The sequence below is a fragment of the Argiope bruennichi genome, chromosome 10 (genome assembly GCF_947563725.1).
Source record: "Argiope bruennichi chromosome 10, qqArgBrue1.1, whole genome shotgun sequence".
Classification (NCBI taxonomy): Eukaryota; Metazoa; Arthropoda; class Arachnida; order Araneae; family Araneidae; genus Argiope; species Argiope bruennichi.
Window position 1 is genome coordinate 44,337,694 of NC_079160.1, and position 23,782 is coordinate 44,361,475.

Below are 23,782 nucleotides of genomic sequence, written 5' to 3' on the forward strand. Positions count from 1 at the left end.
TATATTCGAACTGCCGGATATTTCTTCAGAATGGATTTTCCTTAAAATTTGATAGAATTCTACAAATTTGGTGTGAAGATCGTATACAATATTTCATCTATCTAGCTTAAAGAGATTTTGAGTCATCACAGATAGACGGACGAACGTTTTCCAATAATTTGCTTTTCGAGCCCTGAGAAATCTAAAGCATGGAATCGTCAAAATCTCAAGTTCGAATATTGTGTCGATTTCTGTACTTTCACTATATTACTAGAAAGTAATAATTAGTCATTTTATAAAGAAATAAATAAAAATTTCAATTGATGCGAAATTTAACCAAACTAAACGGTTCAATAAATATTCCACTGACTGTTTTTTCTTCTCCATATACTGAGTAGATAGGTCATATAGAATTTTGTTTTAACATCTTGTTAGAAATTGAATTTAATAACTTTTACGGGCCAATCTTAAATATTTACGATCAATTTTAAGTTTCAGCGTTCTACATGGTGTTGAATTATTTTTAAAATCCTTATAACTTTAAATATTTTCCAAAATTCAATCTAGGTGCCTGCCCGTAATAAATTAAATCAACCTCAATTTAATAATATATCTTGATATATGTTTTTTTTTTATAATTTAAACAATTTAAGTAAAAAAGTAAAGAATATTTGGCTTATTTAATCATTGGATAAAAGTAATTGTCAATTAGCACTGGAGTGTTTGCTAAGGGAAACATTATCCATGCGTAATAAAAACATATCATTCACTGGCAGCGGTGGGATTCGAACCCACGCCTCATAGAGACTGGTGCCTAAAACCAGCGCCTTAGACCGCTCGGCCACGCTACCACATTCATGCTGTGGAAAATAACATATCTAAAATCTCCCTTTAATTTATAACAATAGAGTACATTTTGCAAAATTGTCCTCTTACCGCAAACGCGTGCCAATAAATCTTCTCTGTCAAAAGCTGCACGGTTTCTCTTTTCATTGTTTACTATATTCGCGGATAGATGGCGGTAGTACATGCTCTTTATAAAAATCGTTTTCTCTGCGTTGTGTATTCCAGTTGTGATTTTTGCTAATAAATGAATAAATTCTGTTTATGAATTCTCAAATCTGATGAATAAAAAGGGAAATAAGTCTTTTTTTTTCATAAAAAGGAAAAATTGCTAACATGTTTAGAATCAAATTCAGCAGAATCTCTCTTTACCGAAAACAATGACCCTTCTCCTGTGCCGGAGAAGAATTCGATTTTATATAATTGAATATATCTTTCTTATTTTACCTGTTCATATTTTATGATGTAAAAATAGTTGATTGTGAAATCTATTATTGGTCATGCTTTTCTATATATATCAACAACAATTAAATAAATAATATCGAAAATCGCAAAGATTGTTAAAATTCTATTTTCATTTAAATTAAATTCCAGAAAAAATTAGACAAAATTTTAAAATTATCACAGGAAAGTTATAGATGTTTTTATACATATAATTCTTCGTATCATATTTATCCGGTAATGGATTTATCTATTTAGTGGCCTTGCACTTGAATGTTCTCTTTTAATAAAATAATCTATTTAATTTTTCATTTTCAGCACATTTTCAAATCAAAATATTTATAACATTGTAATGTAATGTAATATAACATTGTGTTTAATGTTAATAACATTTTGATATTCGCCGAAGGTGGCGAGTATAAAAAAGATTATCTTAGTCATGTCAATCAAATTTGGTGAATACATCTTATCACACAAAAAATAATAATTTTATTTTAAATACCATAATATTTTTATCATTTTATTTTAAATTATACTTGACCAATAATGATTGATCACTTTGAGTGGTTAGTTATGTTTTAAAGTGGCGAAATTAATTGGCGATGGTCCTATAGTTAGGAAATTTCATTTTGTAAACTAAAACCTATACGATTTCGTTTTTTTTTCAGCTGGCTTCCTTCCAATAAAATTCCTTTCAGAAAGCTGAAAGCCAAGGGTAGATTTCTTATAATAGAAATTATTGTTTTCAAATTACTTTTAATCCTAAAGACAATGAAATATTAAATATTGAAGCAACCACAGAGGAGAACTTCATTGCTATCGCATAATTAATATTCATTGCAAAATAAGTAATATTAAGATAATAAATATTTTAAAAATCATATGCAAAACAAACTTGTTAATATTATTGAATATCTTTATAAGATGTTAGCAAATGCCAAGAGTTTGTATCAGACGGCGGGGATTAAAAATCTATCGTCCTCATTTTAAACATTTCTCTGCATTTAATTGAATTGCAGGGAACAACGATTTATGAAAGAAAGCAATAATTTATCTTTTGATTTTTCAATTACATTAAAAGGCCAAAATCGCCTGCTTTTTTAAAAATTAATTTTCAAATTAAGATTTTATTATTTGTGATTTTAAATATTTTTGTGATTACCATTTTAGAATTACTGCATAACTAAATAAAAGGGAACATATAATTAGTTTTTTTTAAATGTACTTTGGACTTGTGTATTAATTGTATGTCATTGTCGAATTTAGGCTTAACCACATGTCATCAGCAAAAGTAGACTATAGACTAATATGACATCTTTGGCGATTAATCGCTGTTATACAGTTAATACATATGTTAAAGTTATAAAGTTTTTTTTTTTTTAAATTTAATATTCTCTCTGTAATGCTGCAGACATCTAACCAAAGGAACGTAAAATTAACAAAAACCTTGGAACATCAAGGTTCATTAAAATGTATATTAAAAACTATTTTCGTTTATTGCGCAAAATATAGGGAATTACATAGAAAATTATTCTTGATGTAATGAGTATTGCAAAATATAATTTAAAATTTGAACAGCAACCTATTTTATGTTTAACTGACAACATGGTCGTAAACTGATTGATTATTATAACAATAAGTTTCATTATACGCATTTTCTTTAGATCTTAAAATATGGATTAAACTTTTCCGACAGCGTTTAATTAAATTTAAAAATAATGTCTACTACCGAAGAAATAAACATTTGAAAATTTTTAAGTGTATTTCTACTGACTAAGGATATTTCGCGATCATTGAGTGAATGAGTGATATTTCGCTTTTATGTATATTATCACGAAGAAAAGAACTCTGTTTCAGAAAATAATTTAGCTTATTTTAACAATAAAAATAACTCGCGCTTCTAATGTAAATATTATAATGAAATGCTTTCAAAGAACTAAACTATGAAAAGCTTTTGGAAACTTTTAAGCTGATCATTTTACATAATGTTGTCATTAAATATTTCTCCTCCATTAATTTTTATTTAATTAATTCTTTTCAAGCTTTTAAAGTTTACTACACGTCAATTAAAATAATTTCAAAGTATGGAAATAAAATAAAGGTATATAATTCAAAGTATGGAAATAAAATAAAATAAATAATTTCAAAATTGGCAACATAAACGTTTGATGTTAAAAATAGTCAAAAATAGAGGTTAAAAATCACTTTATAGCCTCTAACTTCTACACAATTGCAGCTGTCAAAAAGTTCCCGCCCCATATATTCCATCCATCTATTTTGATTTATTTTTCTTCCTTTTTAAATTCACCCCTCAACATTTCCCCTCCTTTGAGCTAGATGAACTTAGCTCTATGAAGTTAACCCAAGCTGGTTAAAATCTTATCAAAATTATTCTAATCATTGTAATAACAAGATAACACGGTCAAAGTTTTATATATATATATATATATACTAATATTTTCTAATAATAATTCATATTAATTTTCCTACTATTGTTTGGATCATAAAATGTAATTTTGGCTTATTTTTCATGCTCAATAGATTCAGTATCAGTAATATCTACCAATCTCTACTAACGATAAAGATTAATATATATATGTATATGGGTTCTACATGCCAAACCATTTGACCTAAATCAACCAAATTTCGGGCATATATATGCTTTGGAAGGTGTTTATGTGATTTCATTATTTGTAATTTTTGTTTTAATTTAATTATTTTATTTGAATTTTTTATTCTTTGTATACTTATTCATATAATAAAATTTAATACTGAACATAGATGGCGCAATAGGCTCTAAACCATATGTATGTTTGGAATGTGAGGGAAGTGCACTTAAGCTTTATTATTGTAAACATTTCAACCTGAGAGTTGGTGTGAAACTGGTGCAAGCAGGCACCGCTCGCTCTTTTGTTAGCGGCAAAAGGAATTATTCGTTCGCTCTTTGTTAAATGTATATATTATGTGTTTCCTTATATATGTGTGATCATCGTCAAGGAAAACATAATTCACTCTTGCATGAAGATGTTAAAAGCAATTGTGCACGTGTTTCAGATCCCAAACCTAATGATAAAAAAACCGCAAAACACCCCTCTGAAAGCGATATCTGTCAAGGGGGGGGGAGATACGCAGTGCAATAAATCAGCGGCACTTCAAAGGCCCGTTAGTTCTAGCACATCTCTAAACAACAAATTTATATCATTCGTTCCCACTGCAAAGGTTTTACTGTATAATAATGAGGGTGATATTTTTTTTATTCAGAGCTTTGCTAGATATCGATTTGGAGTCCAGTTTTATCAGTGAAAATGTAATAAATATTTTAGGATTAAAAAGAAAGAATGCTAGAGTGTCTCTGAGTAGGATAAGTGGGGTTCAAGCAGGAACCACACGTTGCCCATTTAATTTTAAAATTGGGTCAAGATTTAGCGAAGAATGCTTGACAGTTAATGTTTTTATTTTAAGTAAGGTTACTTCTCAAATCCCAGTTAAGAATATTAACATTAAAGAGTTAGATTATTTGAAGGGGATCTCTCTATCAGATGAAGATTTTTTTTAAGGCCATCAGTATGTGATATAATTTTAGGCTCTGATTGCTTTTTCTCAAACCTTCCTAATGGAAAAATTAACGGGTCTGAAGGACAACCAATTGCGCAAAGTACAATATTTGGTTGGGTTGTCGCAGGTCAGATTCGAAGGGATTCTATTTCATCATCGTACATGCAATCGCATCTGATTTTCGTTGAAAATGATTGCAACATTGATTCTGTTTTGCAAAAATTTTGGCAAATGGAAGAGTTGCCGGATAAAAGTTTTCTTTTGTTAGAAGAAGAAGAATTTTGTGAAAATCATTTTAAATCGACTTACAGAATAAATGATCAGGGTCGATTTGTTGTAAGATTACCTGTTTATAAGGACATTAATCAGTTAGGAGATACAAAGGGAATGACTGTTTCTAGGCTTCTAACAATGGAAAGGAAATTTAAATTTGACTCAGAATTTGTTAGCGGCAATTTCTACTTTTAAATGTATATATTATGTGTTTCCTTATATATGTGTGATCATCGTCTGTATCTGTGTTGTTATATATGTGTGTGTGCGAAAATAAATAAGAAAAAGACAAGAAAGCATCTTTCCTTGGATTAAACACACACACCCAGCTACAGAGGATGAAAATGCGCACCTTAGGGAGAATTACAGTACACTCCCGATTATCCGCGGAATTGGGTGGCGCGGCCGCCGCAGATAACAAAAATCACGGATAATCCGAAAACGGGTATAGCAAAAAAGAAAACAGTCATTCCAACTTTGAAAAATCGTTTTATGTGCAATAAAACGTGAAATAAACAGCAGGAGATGTTTAACTAACGCTTAATATTTTAGTATATCACTCAAAACTAACCTAAAATGCATTTTGTTAATGGAAACAGAAAAGTGCTTTGTACTTACGAGAGGCGTCAAGGATACACAGAAAAATGAATACATATGTAAATTAATACATATGTAATACATATTACTCATCAAAGGGGAAGGTTCCGAGAAGGCCTGGGATATTTTTGCCATAAATAAGCACGATGTTAGCAAATTTAATGTTTCGCTCAGTTTTGTGAACATTTTTATTTTCTTTGCTTTACGCTTGTAAAAAAAAAAAAAAAAAAAAAAAAAAAAAAAAAAAAACCCTTGTGCGGTAGGCGCGGATAACCCGCCCGCGGATAATCGGGAGTAGGGATTGCAATACCGGACCAAAATTTCAATACCGGTATTCGGTATTTTTTAGATCTTCATACCGGGATACCGGTTTTAATACCGGTATTATAAATTTTTGAAAAATAAAGAAAACACAGGTGTTTTTTTGTTTTATTTGCCAGTTTTATTGGAAAGGGTAAATATCACAAAAAATAATTTGTAACTTATAAATTATAACAGCATATAAAGAATCACAAAAAAAGTAAAGGAACAACTTATTTATTTAAATCACAAAAAATTGTAAATATCACTCACTATTCAGTCTGTGGTACTAATACAAATTCTTGAAATGTGATCTTAAAATTATAATTCATCAATTGTACTGTCATTAAGCCTGAAAAGTAATTTTGTGCAAAAAATACTAGCTGTCGAAAACGCTCTTTCGGCACCTACGATAGTCAGTGGTACTGTTAGCAATGCGCGATATACTTTTTCCAAATATTTGCCTCTAAATCCCCCATCTTTAAATAAATCGATTTCTTATCGGATGGTTTTGGATATAGCTGATTTCTGTATTGTATTTTGGTTCGTTGAAATTTTCTTATTTATTGCTAATTCTAATTTTTGTTCAAGAGACAATTCCTTTTCACTATCGACATTAGTGTCATCATAATCGTCGATAACTGAACCGAATTCTTTTGAATGTGGATAGGTTTGTGGGTAAAAAAAATTTAAGAAAATTTACTATAAACTTAATCAGACTTGAATTGGTTATTTTCTTTTTCATTTTCATTTTTAAAATCATTATAATTATGTAAATACCATAGGACATTTTCTATTTCGATATGCCTTTCTTTTGTGCGATTTTTCAATGTAATATTTAATCTTCAGATAGTGATGTGTGTTGTTTTAGTGTGATGTGTGCTGTTAGGAGTAAACGGTTACAACATGTTTTAAAATCTAATATTAACATATATTCTGTTTTATTTTCAGTTAGTATGTATTTTAGTAATATGTCATCTTTTATCGGGGAACTTTTAAATACCTTAACAATTTTTCGAACTTTATAAATTATAGGAAGCAATTCTTGATGGGTTAATATTTCATCCTCATTAGCAACAACTTCTTCAACAATTACATTGTCATTATATTCATTGTCAATATCACTCTCACTCTCTTCAGAGTTGGAATCCGAAGTTTCTATATCCACAGTATTTGGATTCTTCTTTTCTTTATTTCTTTGTTATAATACATCTATTACTCCTAACTGAATTCCATGAGCATAGCACAATTGCTGATTTGCACCAATCAACTTTCCAACTTTTTTCATAACTGTTGCTCCATCAGTCATTATGGATACAATTTCTTCTTTCAGGGATAATCCATGTTTCGCTAATTTAGATTTAAGTAATTAATTAAGCCATTAATTAGTTAATTAATTTTGCCCGTTAGGGAGACATAAAAACAAAAACTTATGCTATTTTGCTATGTTGGCGATCCCTGAACATATAGTGGAGACAATTTTAAAAATTTCTAGTAAATACCGAAAAACCGGTATTTAAACTTGTGAATACCGGTATTACAAAATTGTACAAATGGCTCAAAATACCGGCATTCGGTATCCCGGTATACCGGTATTGCAATCCCTAATCGGGAGTCTACTGTATCTGAAATTTTAATTCATAAAAAATTAAATGAAGTTTTGAAATTTTCCTATTTTAACTTCCGAAAATATGACAGTATAAAAATGATTTTTACATCATTTTAAAATTCAACCCTGGAGGAGTGGTTTCCCCAACTCTTTTTCGTTCACACTCTAATAAAAATCTACCTCCGCATGAAATTGTGGACCCTGAATAAGGCCTGGAACTCCTTGCATAGCATTGATGAACAATAGTTACAAAATATAGATTTTTTTTATTGAATTTATTGCGAGAATATATATTTTCGATATGCTTTTGCCGGCCAGTCGACATGAAATAGAGAACTGCAATTGTAGCCCCAAAATAATTATCCAATTTTTTTGATTTATTTCGTTTATAAGCTATCCAGTTTACTCGCATGCGAAAGTACAAACTAACAAACGGTTAACGCTGGGCGAATTTGGTTCAGAATTTATTAAAAATCTACATTTTTAGATGCTAAGCCTGTGTATTAAATTTTATCTACTTTGCTCCTTGAATTTTGTAATTATCACTTATAATTGAATGACAATGACATACAGATTTTTTGTGAATGGATTTCGTTCAAAATTTGATAGAAATCTAGAAATTTGGTCGTAATTCTGTATACCAAATTACAGAAGTCTAGCTCAAAGTATTTTTAAGTTATTTTATTCACAGACAGATGGACAGACATAAGCCGACAATGTGTTTTTCGAATACAGAGATGTCTGAAACATAGAAATTCGTCAAATTCTTGAGCTTGAATTTTTTTGACAGTTTCAATACTTCTTTTATACTTCACAAGCGACAAGCCAAATATTATTTTTTCAATAGTGTTAATTTAATTCTTGTGCAAATTTTTCTGAATTTTGATTTTTCTGAACACACACACACACGCACGCACGCACGCACGCACGCACACACACACACACACACGCACACACGCACACGCACACACACACACACACACACACACACACACACACACACACACACACACACACATGCATTTGTTTAATTTCTAACAACAGATTGCATTGTTGTCCTGAAATTCAAATAGTTTTCATTGCTTCATCAAATATTTAATCACTTGATATTTTTTGTTGAAAGCTGAAGAAGAAAGACTGTATTTAATATCCTGTAATAATAATAAGAAAAAAGTAAGACTGTAATAATAGTAAAAAAGAAATGAAGTTACAATATCATTGCTGGATAGGTGGACCAGATATTTACGTTTTTAATAGCAGTATTATGGGATAGTCTCCATTAGAAAGATTTATGTACACAATAATTCGCCAAATTGTCTGGCAAAATAATTAACGCCAGAAAATTTGGCGAAATCATGGATATGTTGTAATATCTAAACGCTTTATTTAAAGTTATATATAACCAATATTTCTAGCTAAAACGCTGATCGCCTAAGGCAACTTGTACTTTTAGTAAAATTTTTGAAGTTTTGTTGATTTAAAATTATGATTAAACTTCAGAATACAACTATTTCTAAAAGAATTGAAAATGCTTTCATTTTAAGCACTTCTATTCTTTCTAGTGATATACCTAATTGATTGTATAGAGATATAAACAAAAAAATTAGGGAAATACAAAGCAAAATGTACAAAACGGTTAAGGCTTCTAAAATAGTATGAATTATATGTCTATGAAAGATGTGACTTCGAAAAATATTTGAGGAAGCTATTAAGACTTATTGCACAAAATATTTCGTTGAAATTTTTAGCAGCCATTATTCCCTACAAACCAGCTGATCACCGAATGCGGCTACTAACAAATAAAGATGGCATGGTTTATATTATATTTAAGTATTAATTTTTAAAATTTTGTTAATGTTGTTGTTAAAGTGTTGTTTGTTTTGGTTTTTAAAATTTAGTTTGTGAAACATCATAGAAACAAAATCGAATTCTGTTTTTTTATTTTAGTACCAGATTCTAAAACTAATGGTTAATTTTAGATCATATCTTAAAGAGCATAACTAAGTGATAATAAGTATTAGAAGAAGCATGAAATTGGGAGATAATTCTACAATGAAGCATTTTTGTCATAAAATATGCAAACATGCCTGACATATTTTTCAAAAATTAATTAAAAATGGAAACAAATTATATGGTAAAAAATTTCATTCGCTATTCTTCAGGTTTTGTATGTTTGCACCAAATTTGTTAGTTAAAAGTTCAATAGATTTCCTATCCGAATGTCAATTCGTACACACATACATATATTCACTTCTATTTATACATTATTATTATTTTTAATCTAGACTTATAGTGATATGTTTAGATTTTTATAAACACCCCCTCCCCTCGCAAACCACCCATTTCAAAGAGAGTTCTTATCCTCTTTCCCAATTATTGGAGTCGCATTATATCTTTGAATGTCACAGGGAAGGTGCAATTTCGTTTTTTTTCTTGATAAGAAAATTGCTATTTTATTAATGAATCCAAAAAAAGGTGGGCCATCACGTTCTAAGAGACACGTGACTGTGCAAAACTCGAAAAGTGGAAACGAAAGATACATTTTCAATGTTTTTGACCCCCTTTTGATCAGTAGGAAATTGAGAGTCTTTGACATCAGTTAAGTTGACCTCGTCTTTCTGTGAATTTGTTTTAGCTATGCGACGACATTTTCAATATGTTTCTGGATTTGACAAATCTTGCGCTCTTCAAGAGTTACTGGTAGTTTAAAAGCGAGTCGAAACTAGATTGTTTAATTTTGGCTGATACTTGAAGGAACAATTTATAGCGTGAACTTTTTCTATGCTCATACTTAGCAGTGACGTATGAAATCATCAGATTTGTGTGAACTGTTTCAAAGTGAAATTTATAGTAGTAAAATTTTGTGTGTGTGCTGAAATCTGCATTAAGCTTCATAATTTAATGAATATCAGATTTATATGAATTGTTGCACGTTTACCTAAGTGAAACAAATTTGTGAAGTTCTGTGTATTGAATTCTCCATTATATGAAGCCTAATTGCAATTCATCAAATATCTTCGTTGGAAACATTCTGTAAATAACATTATAGTACAAATTCATCAGAATTCTGGGAACTGTTCCAAATTTTTCGACGTGCAACATTTTAGTTCCTGAGTTCTACTTCATATAAAGTGAATTCAAATTCATCAAATTGTTCGATTGACCACTTTCTGTGCCCAGCATTAAAATCATCAAGTTTATGTGAGTTGCTTCAAATTTTTTGACTTGAAACTTCAAATTGTGAATTTCTCTCTCTTCCTCTCTGTGCGCATGTGTGCTAAATTCTCCATTATATTAAATTCCTCAAATAGAACAGAAGAACTCTTTCTCTGTGAAGTTCAGCATTAGAGTAGACAGTCAACAGATTTATGCGAATCGTTTTAAATTTATCAACGTGAAATTTTGTATGCTAAATTCTCCATTGTGTAAAGTAAACTCAAATTCATTGAATATTTTGGTAGGACACTTTCTGTTCTCAGCATTAAAATATAAAATCATCAGGTTTATGTGAGCTGTTCCAAATTTTCTGACGTGAAACTCTTAATTCTGAAGTTTATTCTCTCTATCTCTGTGCGTGTGCATGCTTCATTCGCCATTATATCAAATTCCTCAAATGGAAGAACGCTTTCTCTGTTCAGTTTAGCATTAAAGTAAAACATCAACTGATTTATGCGAACCGTCCAATTTATCGATGTGAAACTTATATTTGTGAAATTCTGTGTGCCGAAATCTCTGTTGTATAAAGTGAACTCAAGTTCATCATATAGTTTGGTAGAAAACTCAGCATTAAAGTATAAAATAATCAGCTTTATGTGAGCCGTTCCAAATTTTTTGATGTGAAACTTTTAATTGTGAAGTTTATTCTCTCTATCTCTGTGCGTGTGTATGCTTCATTCACCATTATATCAAATTCCTCAAATGGAAGAAAACTTTCTCTGTTCAGTTTAGCATTAAAGTAAAACGTCAACTGATTTATGCGAACCGTCAAATTTATCGACGTGAAACTTATATTTGTGATATTCTGTGTGTTGAAATCTCTGTTGTATAAAGTGAACTCAAGTTCATCATATAGTTTGGTAGAAAACTCAGCATTAAAGTATAAAATAATCAGTTTTATGTGAGCTGTTTCAAATCTTTTTGAAGCGAAATTTCTAATTGTGAACTTCCTCTCTCTGTGTGCATGTGTCTGTGCTAAATTCTCCATTATACCAAATCGAGCGGAATAACGCTTTCTGTGTGCAGTTCAGCATTAAAGTAAAAAGATAAGCACAGTGATGAATAGATCATCAAGAAGAAAACTGTCTTTAGTAAAGAGATTCCGAAATTCGAACATAAATGAAAAACCTCGTAAAATAATCCATGATGAAGATCGACCTAGCAAACTTAAGAATGATGACGAAGGATCCAGTCAAATGGTAGTAAGAAAAGTGTCTTTGGAAAACGCATTTGAAAATTTAAAGGTAAATGAAGGAAACTCTTGCCAAATTTTCCATAGTAAAGACAGATACAGCAAACTGAATAACAATAAGGATGGATCCAGCCGACTCCAGAACAATGAAGATGCAATTAGCAAACTGAAGAATAGTGAAATTGAATCCATCAAACTGAGGAACAATGAAGAAAGATTCAACAAACCGAGGAACAATGACGAACGATCCAAGCAAGCATATGGCATAAAAATGCGTCCGAAAAAGGGATGCAGCAATCTGAATATAAATGGACAAAAACCTTGTAAACTGGGGAACAGTGGATCCAGCAAACCGATAACCAATGAAGATGGATCCAACGAACAGAGGAACAATAAAATTGGAAATGACGAAGATGGATTCAACAATCTGAGGAACAATGACGAAAAATCCAAGGAAGCATCTGGAATAAAAATGCTCCAAAAAAAGGGATGCAGCAATCTGAACAGAAAAGGAGGAACCTCTTGCAAATCGAGGAATAATGCAGATGGATTCAATGGACTGAAGAGCAATGAAGATGGGTCCAGCAAACTGGAGACCATTGAAGATGGATCCAGCAAACGGGAAAACAATGAAGATGGGTCCAGCAAACTGGAAAACTATGAAGATGGATCCAGCAAACTGGAGAACAATGAAGATGAATCCAGCAAACGGGAAAACAATGAAGATGGATCCAGCAAACTGGAGAATAATGAAGATGGATACAGCAAACAGGAGAACAATGAAGATGAATCCAGCAAACGGGAAAATAATGAAGATGAATCCAGCAAACTGGAAAACAATGAAGTTGGATCCAGAAAACTGGAAAACTATGAAGATGGGTCCAGCAAACTGGAGAACAATGAAGATGGATCCAGCAAACGGGAAAACAATGAAGATGGGTCCAGCAAACTGGAGAACAATGAAGATGAATCCAGCAAACGGGAAAACAATGAAGATGGATCCAGCAAACTGGAGAATAATGAAGATGGATACAGCAAACGGGAAAACAATGAAGATGGATCCAGCAAACGGGAGAACAATGAAGTTGGATCCAGTAAACTGGAAAACTATGAAGATGGGTCCAGCAAACTGGATTACAATGAAGATGGATCCAGCAAACTGGAGAACAATGAAGACGGATCCAGCAAACGGGAAAACAATGAAGATGGATCCAGCAAACTGGAGAACAATGAAGATGGATCCAGCAAACTGGAGAACAATGAAGATGGATCCAGCAAACTGGAGAACAATGAAGATAGATCCAGCAAACTGGAGAACAATGAAGATGGATCCAGCAAACGGGAAAACAATGAAGATGGATCCAGCAAACTGGAGAACAATGAAGATGGATCCAGCAAACTGGAGAACAATGAAGATAGATCCAGCAAACTGGAGAACAATGAAGATGGATCCAGCAAACGGGAGAACAATGAAGTTGGATCCAGTAAACTGGAAAACTATGAAGATGGGTCCAGCAAACTGGATTACAATGAAGATGGATCCAATGAACAGAGGAACATTGAGGAAAGGCGCAGTCAGATGAGGGGCAATAGAAGAAAGAGACATGCGTGGGTAATTCTTGAGGGACACCGTGAATTGTGTAAGTCAGTGGATGTAAGCAATGAATTATTGAACGATGATAAAGTGCAACGTGAATGTGGTCATTGCAGTAAAGTGTTTGACTCTCTTAAAAGTTTCGGTGATCATCTTCTGTCACACAAGGGTGGTGGTTTTTACGAATGCCCCACGTGCTTCAAAATATTCTTCGGACAGTACTCCTTCCTTCGACATGACCTCGTTCATAAAGAGATGAAATACGGATGCCAAGTTTGTGGAGAACATTTTCGTCATGTATATCAGCATGTTTATCACTCACGTAAGCATTCGAGAATACCAATGAGTCAGAAGTATAATCCCAGCAAAGAATCACTTATACCAAAATTTTGAAACGATTTCAAAAGTTGTATTACAGATTGTTATAATGTATTTATTAATTTTGGAGTGGAGGAACATCTAAATCACAATGAAAATATTTATAACAAATATCTGGGTATAGTATTTGTTTACAGATCAGACAATTATGTTCAATTGATTATAAAATAATGTTTATTTATTAGTTACATTTTTTTTTTGTTGGAAGACTTTTGTTTCTTGATGATATTCTTGGAATGGTTTGGAATATCAGATTATTGATTGTAGCTAGCATAATTTATTTGTTACAGAATATTAATATGTGCATTTTTATATGTTTGAGTTTATTACTAGATAGCTATTATTGAAATGATGACACTTAATTTTATTTGGTAGGTTTTGTGCATTAAATAGATGGATTATTATAAAGGCTTTCTATAAACACTTTGTACATTTAAATTTTTATTAATGTTATTTTTGTTGATTGGAAGGGATCTACACATAAAGTGAATTAAAAAGTGTTTAAGGCTTATAAACATGAATGTAGAGTTCTACAGATATAGATGGCTTTTATTTTAAGGTTTACTTGTATCTCTGTGGGTCGATTTTTTAAAATTTTATTATTTATATACTGTTATTAATTAATTAATTAATTTTTGTGAACATAGTTGGAATACTCACCATATGTCCCCGATCTACCTCCATAAGATTTTGGCATATTTATTTCGCTGAAAAAGAGATTGAAATACATTTTTTTTACTCATACAGAAAAATCATGAACATTGTTAAAAAAGGGTTTAGCCAAGCTACTTTTAGGAGCAAGGTATCCACCTCTTGGTAAAGCAGGGGGACAAGTGCTTTTGTAATTTTGGTGATTATTCTTAAAAATAAATAATACCATTTTATTATATAGCTCTGATTACGTTGTCACTTTATTAACTTTCTTGTTTTGTATATTAAGTGCAAGTGTGTTTTTTTTTATGAAAATGATTTTTTTTATTAAATATCTATAATTTTTTATGAATTTTTAAAATTAAATATCTATAATTTTTTATGAAAATGTTTTTTTTATTAAATATCTATAATTTTTATGAAAATGTTTTTTTTATTAAATAGTTATAATTTTTTATAAAAATGATTTTTTATAAAATATCTAATTTTTTTTATAAAAATATTTTTTTTTAATTAAATATCTATAATTTTTTTATAAAAATGTTTTTTGCTAAATATTTATATTTTTTTACAAAAATATTTTTTTAAACATCTATAATTTTTTTTATGAAATGTTTTTTTTAATAAATATAAATAATTTTTATGAAAATGTTTTTTATTAAATATCTATAATTTTTTTTATGAAAATGCTTTTTTATTAGATCGGGGTTATCGTTAATCCAACAGTCCTCTAGTTTGATATTAACCGCATTACTGAAAGATTTTTAATAAGTAAATTGAAAAAAATGTATATATTGTATATGTTCCAACTCGTTGTTTTGGAGTTATAAGAAATAGGCTTTGATTTTAGGAAACGATAAAACACAAATCTATACAAACGCATAGATATAATTTCGAAAATCATTATAGTTTCAGATTTGAAATAAATGAAAATTGATTTATTATTGAGAGATCTAAAATGGTGTTATTTATCAAAATATCAACGTGAATTCATCGACATCATATTTCATCAATGTTAGTTGATTTTGATTAAAAGAAAATATCAAAAGCAAATATTTGTAAATGCATATTAGAAAGAGTATTGGGGTTTAAATTAGTACAAATTTAATATATTATTCATCGCTTAGTTATTTTCCAAATCAAAAAGTTTTAGCTCTTTGCATTTGGAGTTATGAAAACATATGCTTTGATTTTAAGAAAAATGTTCAGAAACGATAAAAAAAAAAAACATTTATATAAGCACATAGACATAATTTGAGAAATCTTTATTGTTTCGGATATGGGTATATATATAAAACGGTGACATTTATCAAAATAACAACATGAATTTATAGACAGTATATTTCTTCAATATTTATTTATTTAAAAGAAAGTAACAAAAGTAAATATTTGTAAAGTGTACTGAAAAGAGTTTTGAGGTTTACAAATTTCATAAATTATTCATTGTTTATTACTGTTTCAAATGAAAAAGCTCTGCAACATTTTGTTCGGAGTCATGAAAACATATATTTTGATTTTAGGAAAATGCTCAGAAATGATAAAATACACATCTATTCAAACAGATAGATATAATTTCAAAACTCATTTTTGTATCAGATACAGGGAAATTTAAAACAGGGAAATTTAAAACAGTGATATTTATCAAAATATCATAGACAGCATATTTTATCTATGTTTATTTTGTTTAAAAGAAAATAATAAAAGTAAAGATTTGTAGAGTTTTTGGGTTTAGAAAAAGCATTTGGGTTTAGGTTTGTACAAATGGCTTGTTGTGTTCGGAATCATGAAAACATATGCTTTGATTTTAGGAAAGACGTTCAGAAACGATAAAACACACATCTATACAAACACATGGACATAATTTCAAAAATCTATATTGTTTCAGATACAAGACCTAAAATTGTGAAATTTGTCAAAATAATATCATAAATTCATAGACAGCATATTTCTTAATGTACTAGAAAATGTATTGAGATTTAGAGTATTACAAATTAATTAAATTGTCCATCGTTTATTCCAGTTTCAAATGAAAAACAAAATCGATAATTGTATTTATGTACACGCATGTTGCTGCATTGTTTTATCGTTCAATAAGACAGTAAGTAAAGATTATGATTTCCCAACTGAAATCTTTTCTGTGTTTCATAATTATTTCAGTCTATAATATCAGTTGAACGAGTTTCTGCTATCTTAAATTAAATGTTTACTTGCCAGTCAACAAATAATGATTGTCGATACTAAAATAAGTTTGAAAGAAAATTGGAAATCACATGAAAAAACTGAAAGTATCTAATCTAAGCCTAAGTATTATAACTTGTCTGAAAAGAATATTTATAGAGCTTGACTTATCTATTGTCTTTTTCTTAATCTTTTCTAACTTATTTATTTTACTATATAATGAAATTTATGACAATTAATGATAACAAAAAATTGTTTAATTCGATTTATTGCTATTTCAGATAAAATATATTTGAAGAAGTAATAAATTAAATTGTAAGCTTACGGATTAACCATAAGTTCGATTTTATCAAGAATGAATAATATTAAAATATTCAGAAAATTCCTATATAATATTTGCTTTTATAATTTTTAAATTTTGCTGAAGTAGAATCCTTCTTCAAAAAGTTGATAAAAATTACAGCTACTTTATTAAAAGCAAATTTTTAAAGTTTTTTTTCCAACCTAGGAGCTTTGAAAAAAAAATTATTTGTTAATTATTTTCTTGTTTATGGCATATAACATATAAATAAACGTTGGAATTATAAAAGTCGTAAAGCTGAAAAGAAAAAAAAATTAATAGAAATTAAATGTCGAATTAATCGTCTGCATCATCTTTTATTGCATATTAATTTTTAATCAGCAACGAAGAAAAATTTCAAAGATATAATAAAAAGAAACAAAAAAGAACCGTAAAAATAATTCGAATTCTGTTAGGCAGGAATTAAATATTCTTTTCTCACACAGCAGAGTTGTAAGAATACGTTATATGAGTAAGATGAATTAAAATTAGAGAAATTTTAAAAAATAAAATAAAATTCTTTAATTATGAAAGTAGTATAATTATTTTATTATAAGAATCAAAGAGATAAATTTCATTTATTTAAAACATTGTATTTACATGCATATGAATACACAGATTAACAAAGATTGAAGGTGCTAAATATGTGTACAAAATTTAATTCATTACTGTTACTCAAATCGATAGTAGTACAAATTTCCTTTGAATAGATTTCTCTAAAATTTGAAGAAAAAAAAATCTTCAAATTTCGTGTAAAGATCCTATACCAAATTTTATCGTTCTAAATAAAAAGGTTATTGAATTACCATATTCATAGGCAAACAGACTGACAACATAATTCGAAAAATATTTATTTTGGACACATGTAAATGTGGAACGAGGAGATTTACTCAAATCTCATGTTCGAAAATTATTTGGTGGTTGCAATACATTATTTTTGAAACGCCGTAAAAGAGAAATTTAATCAGTGAGAATGGTCTTTCCAAAACTTTCTTGCATACTTTCTAATAAAGATATCCTCTAAATATCCATGCATGAAAATTTGATTTTCAGCGTTCCACATATGAGAGTTGTTGGCTTCGCAGTATAAGAAAGAAATCTATTAATATATTATTAACCGAACCTGAGTAATGTCTGAGTAAGAAGGTTTACTTGCATGCGAAATTACAAACTGGCGGATTATCAATTCTTTGACAAATATGGTTCAAATTTTGATAAAGATCTACATCTTAGATGCTAAAACTGAGAACCAAATTTTGCTAATCTAAGATTTGATCGCACAGATGGCTGGTAGACTTTTGATGGATTTGTTTTCAAATTGACACCCTACAATTATATTCTACAATTTATACTCTAATAAATCTGTGTATAATATATTAGTTGTAATATTCTTCGAGAAGTCTTCGAAAATATTAGTTATAATGTTCGGATTCTAATAAATCTGTTCGAACAGACAGACTTCCTCTGAAGGAATTTAGTTCGAAATTTGACAGAAATTTACAAATTTGGGGTAAAGACAATATACCAAATTTAATCCTTCTGGTTCATCCCGCTTTCGAGACTTCGTGTTCAGATACAGACAGGCAGAATTCATTCCAAAGATGTGTTTTTATGGTCCAGAGGAGTTTGAAACTTGGAGATTCATCAAAATATTGCGCTTGAATTTTTTGGTGATTGTAATACTTTTTCTTTGTATACTTCGATACGAGAAAACAAAAATCAGCAAGACTGCGCTTTCCCCGGCTTTCAAACAGAATTCCAGAAAATAATTTCAAATATAATTCTTCTTTTTTGCAGAAAGGAAAAGAATCGAGAGTGCAGATTTAACACCTTTCCATTCACTGGTTGTCTCCAAAATTTAAATTAACAAATAAAATTTTAAATTAATAACATATCAGGATGGTTGGGTTTAATCAATCCGCAAAATAATAATAATAAACCAGAAGAAGTGGCCCCCACAATTCTTATTCGCATATTTTTTAATAATAGTGTTATACCGGAGAAGGGCTTGCATGGAATACAAAATATAACCTTTGCCATAAATTTAACATTTTTATTGAATCTATCCTGTCAAATTTGGCGAATTATTTGGCGATTCATCCTGACATACGGTTGATAACTTCCGAAAATCGAATTTGTGATTTAAATGCGTTTTCTCCATCCAATTGAAACCAAAATTTGATTAAAAAAACCTAAACTTATAGTTACAAAATTCCATACCAAATTTAATATATTGTTGCGAAATTTCCGGGGTTCGTTTGGATAGTGGGAGTTATATGGTGTGGAGAACACTCAATCAGCCGGCTGCAGTAGAAAATGAAACAACGGCGTTTATTTACACGAAGACACACAGGACAACACAAAGACGACAACTATATACAGCACACAATTATCTTCAGCCGAGACGTGCAGACAACAGCACACAACAGACTCTAATGCAGACCGTAGCGCACAACTTAATTCAGCACTCACTTGACTCCGTCGCTGCTCCGCTAATCTTTGGAAGGCCAGTTCTTTTTGTCGATTCCGGCTACTCTGCCCTAGCAACTGCGGCCGCTTCCTTTTATAGGTCTCAGGAGGCGGGGCTAGACGCCTCTCAACCAACCAGGAACGTTCGAGGCGTATCTCCGTTCCTACTGGACGGATCGGGAAAATTCTCGATGTTTCGGAATAATCTATTTTGGCGCCAAAGTCGCCAAATTCATCGCCAAGTCGCCAAATGGTCGCCAATTTTGCCCTCAAGCTCCGGGACCCTCCGACGCGACACCGGACTCCGCCCAATACCGATGACTGTAAAACATTCTTTCCGATGGTGGAATCAACTATGCTGGGAAGCAGCATTACAGATTCGTAACAATATTTAACCCATTCATTTTGCAGTTTTCAGGTTTATATGTTTCTGGAAGTGCAGACTGACAGACGGTCAACTCCTCACTGGATTTGATTCAAAATTTGACGGGTGTCTACGCTATAGATGTTGAATCTGTGTACCTAATCTTATCTATCTAGCTCTCTTCGTTTTGTAGTAACCTTGTTAAATTGCATTCGAATAGCCGGACAGATATACTTCCTCTGAACGAATATTATTCAAAATTTGATAAAAATTTACAAATTTGGTGTAAAGATCGCATACCAAATTTCATCCACTTCGCAAGCGGTTTTGAGTTATCACTGTCACAGACAGACAAACGGACATTTTCCAAAAATGTGTTTTTTGAACTCATGGTAAAACGTAAAGATTTGTTAAAATCTCTATTCGAATTTTTTGACAATTACTATATTTCCACTATACCACGTATACGGGAAAGTAACAATGCCGAAGTGATTTCCCTTGAGGCACAGTGGTTACGAAAGAGTGTATTACCACGCAATCCTTGGAGAATTTTTTTTGGCAATTAATCGTATGGACATTTAATAGACAAGTAAGTCAATTATTATTTTCAGTACCTTTTTTCCTATCGATTAAAATTAAAATTTGAAAAAAAAAAAAAAATTGAGATTACAGTAACATAATTATATACCAAATTTCACATATTTAAGTCAGTGCCTTTTTGAGTTATAATGATGACATATTTTTGAATGTGCGGTTCGACAGACAGTCAAGCATTAATCAATTTGATTTCAATTTATATACATATATATCTACATTTTGATTGTTAAATAAGTGTACCAACATTAAATTATCTGTGTACATTTATTCTCTGAATATCATTGGTAAACAATGATTACAAAAGAACCTATAAGCCATCCTAGAGAATTTTTTGGCGATTAATCGCAGAGATGCTGTTAATACACAAGTAAACAGAATATTATTTTAAATATGTTTTTTTTCCTATCGATTGAAACTAAAATTTGAGAAAGAATTACAATTTCAGTAACAAAATCACATACCAAATTTCATATATATATAAGTCACTAGCTTTTACCTGCGACTTCGTACGCATAGAAATAGATTGGAATTTATAGCATCAATGGCTCTATCTTTTGTTACTCCTGCGCATGCGTGTTTTTTCACCGGCAATTGGGGCAACACAAATGTAGGAATTTTCTACGCAAGTTGGGGTAACGCAATATAGACTATAAATTTTTAATTTCCTTTATTCTGTTTTATTTTAACTCAAAAATACTTCAGAATGAATCTGAAACATGGATTAATTAACAATGTTTAATTTTAAATGCATAAAACATTAAGAAAATAAACAGAATTGATTGAAATAATCCGCCAAAAAATGTTAACCCTAGCCTCATTGGCGTGGGAAAAAAACAACACCCTGAAGCTTTACTCATTTGGCGATTTTTGGCGGCAAAGTTAGTTTTTAATTAATAAACAATTAACAACTCAATTAAACGGATTAAATAGTAGCCTATGTCCTATTCCAGACTATAATCTATCTCTCAGCTAAATTTCATCCAATTCTGTTCAGCCGTTCTGGCGTGATTGACTAACAAACATCCATCCAAACTTTCACATTTATAACAGAAGTATGGATTACATTTTGAACCACAGTGTTAACATACTTCTAAAAATACAGATCAACTCACAGTAAATGTCTTGATGAATTTGATTTCAATTTATATACACATATATTGATATTTTAGTTGCCAAATCTGTGTGGCAAATTTTATCCGTTTAACTTTCTAGGTTTTATATATTCAAAATTGTATAAAAATATATAAACTGGTGGTAAAACTTCATCCATTTAAAGCAAAACGTTTTTGAGCTATCATGTTCATAGACAAATAGACAGATACAATTACAAAAATATGCTTTTATGACTCAAGAATGTCTGAAACGTGAAAATTCATCACAATTTTGAGTTAAATGTTTTGAAGATTACTAAATATTAAGAACGTGTCCAAGAACGTACAAAGACAACCATAAAATTTTCCATCCGCAATTTGTATTCTGGCCCTCACTTTTTAGTTCACCCCAAAGTGTCTTTGAATGGTACTTTTAGCCCCATTTCTTCTATGTTCGATAAGAATGATAGTGACAGCTAATATATTGGTATATTCTAAGAGTAGGACCAACACATTAGAAGGACACGTGATTTTTTTAACTTAATGCTGGAGAAAAAAGGCACTTAGAACGTCTCTCACGTAACAGATCCTGTTCGGTAGCTACATCGTTTTTCGCACACTATCAAACAAGTCAATTAACATCGACATTCAGCTGATCTTACAATTCAAGCCTTATTTCTTGGGGAAATATAAAACTAGCACCTGTGGTTGGATTATGTCATCATCCTGTCGTTTATTTGTTTAAAATATTGAAGAACTTTGCATTTGTGTAGAATTCTGACTTTGCGTCCAAAATATATTACATACAAAAAATATAATTAGTTTGTAGCAATAAAAGTATCAAGAATCAACTTCCTTCATGAAATCTTTTGTTTTCACATGAATGTCTGCATTAGAATTCAAATGATCACCAGAATTTCCTCAACTGCGCCAAACTTCATGACGAACATTTTGTGCCATATAGGATAATAATCAGATTTCCGTCAGGATTCTTTTGGACCCTGGAAACTCGACGAATCTAAAGATTCTTTTAGTGATATCTTCGCTTCACTTTAAAGGTACAAGGTCAGTAAGAAGTAAATTTCTTTATTATTCTTAACTTTTGTAAAAAATAGCTTTTTTCTTTTACAGCTACTGTGATTAATTCCTAGTTAGCTTTAGAGTTTACAAGTTTTATGATTGTTTTACAGCTTCTGTTTTTAATTCTTTTCCTCTATTGTGGTTTTACAGCTTCTATGCTTAATTCATCGTTAGCTTTAGTGATTATAGCTTCTATGATTGTTTGACAGCTGCTGTTTTCAACTGTTTTCTATTGCAGTTGTTTTATAGTTTCTATGATTAAGTCATCGTTAACTTTAGTGATTACAGCTTTTATAATTGTTTAACAGCTTCTGTTTTCTATCGCAGTTGTTTTAGAGCTTCAATGATTAATTCGTCGTTAGTTTTAAAAATGACAGCTTCTACGATTGTTTTACAGCTTCTGATTTCAACTGTTTTCTGTAACAGTTGTTTCACGATTTTATGAATAATTTATCGTTTGCTAAGTAATTACTGCTTCTATGATTGTTTTTTGTCACAGTTGTTTTACAGATGTGACAAAGTAATTACAGCTTCTATGATTGTTTTGAAGCTTCTGTTTTCAACTATTTTCCGCCACAGTTGTCTTACAGTTTCTAGGATTAATTCATAGTTAGCTTTAGTGATTACAGCTTCTATGATTGTTTTACAGCTTCACTTTGTTTTTTTGTCACAGTTGTTTCACAGCTCCCATGATTAAATCATCGTTAGCTTTAGTGATTACAAATTCTATGATTAAATCATCGTTAACTTTAGTGATTACAAATTCTATGATTAATTCATCTTTAGCTTTAGTGATTACAACTTGTATAATTAATTCATCGTTAGCTTTAGTAATTACAGCTTCTATGATTGTTTTACAGCTTCTGTTTTCAACTATTTTCCGCCACAGTTGTCTTACAGTTTCTATGATTAATTCACCTTTAGCTTTAGTGATTACAGCTTCTATGATTGCTTTACAGCTTCTGTTTTCAGCCACAGTTGTTCTACATCTTCTATGATTAAATCATCGTTAGCTATGGTAATTATGTGGAAATC

At 30.5% G+C, this 23,782-nt stretch overlaps 1 protein-coding gene and 1 non-coding gene across 2 annotated transcripts; one reads left to right on the forward strand and one right to left on the reverse strand.

Moving 5' to 3' along the window:
- Positions 1 to 749: 749 nt before the first annotated feature.
- Positions 750 to 830, reverse strand: Trnal-uag (transfer RNA leucine (anticodon UAG)). The gene has a single exon. It is a non-coding gene; the product is annotated as a tRNA-Leu (tRNA).
- An 11,041-nt stretch (positions 831 to 11,871) lies between these two features.
- On the forward strand, positions 11,872 to 13,992 carry LOC129987518 (uncharacterized protein DDB_G0290685-like). The gene has a single exon (XM_056095489.1). The coding sequence runs from the start codon at positions 11,872 to 11,874 to the stop codon at positions 13,990 to 13,992; it is 2,121 nt and encodes a 706-aa protein (XP_055951464.1).
- Positions 13,993 to 23,782: the final 9,790 nt, after the last annotated feature.

Coding starts and splice junctions, on each gene's coding strand:
- LOC129987518 (XM_056095489.1), top strand. CDS start 11,872: ATGAATAGATCATCAAGAAGAAAACTGTCTTTAGTAAAGAGATTCCGA.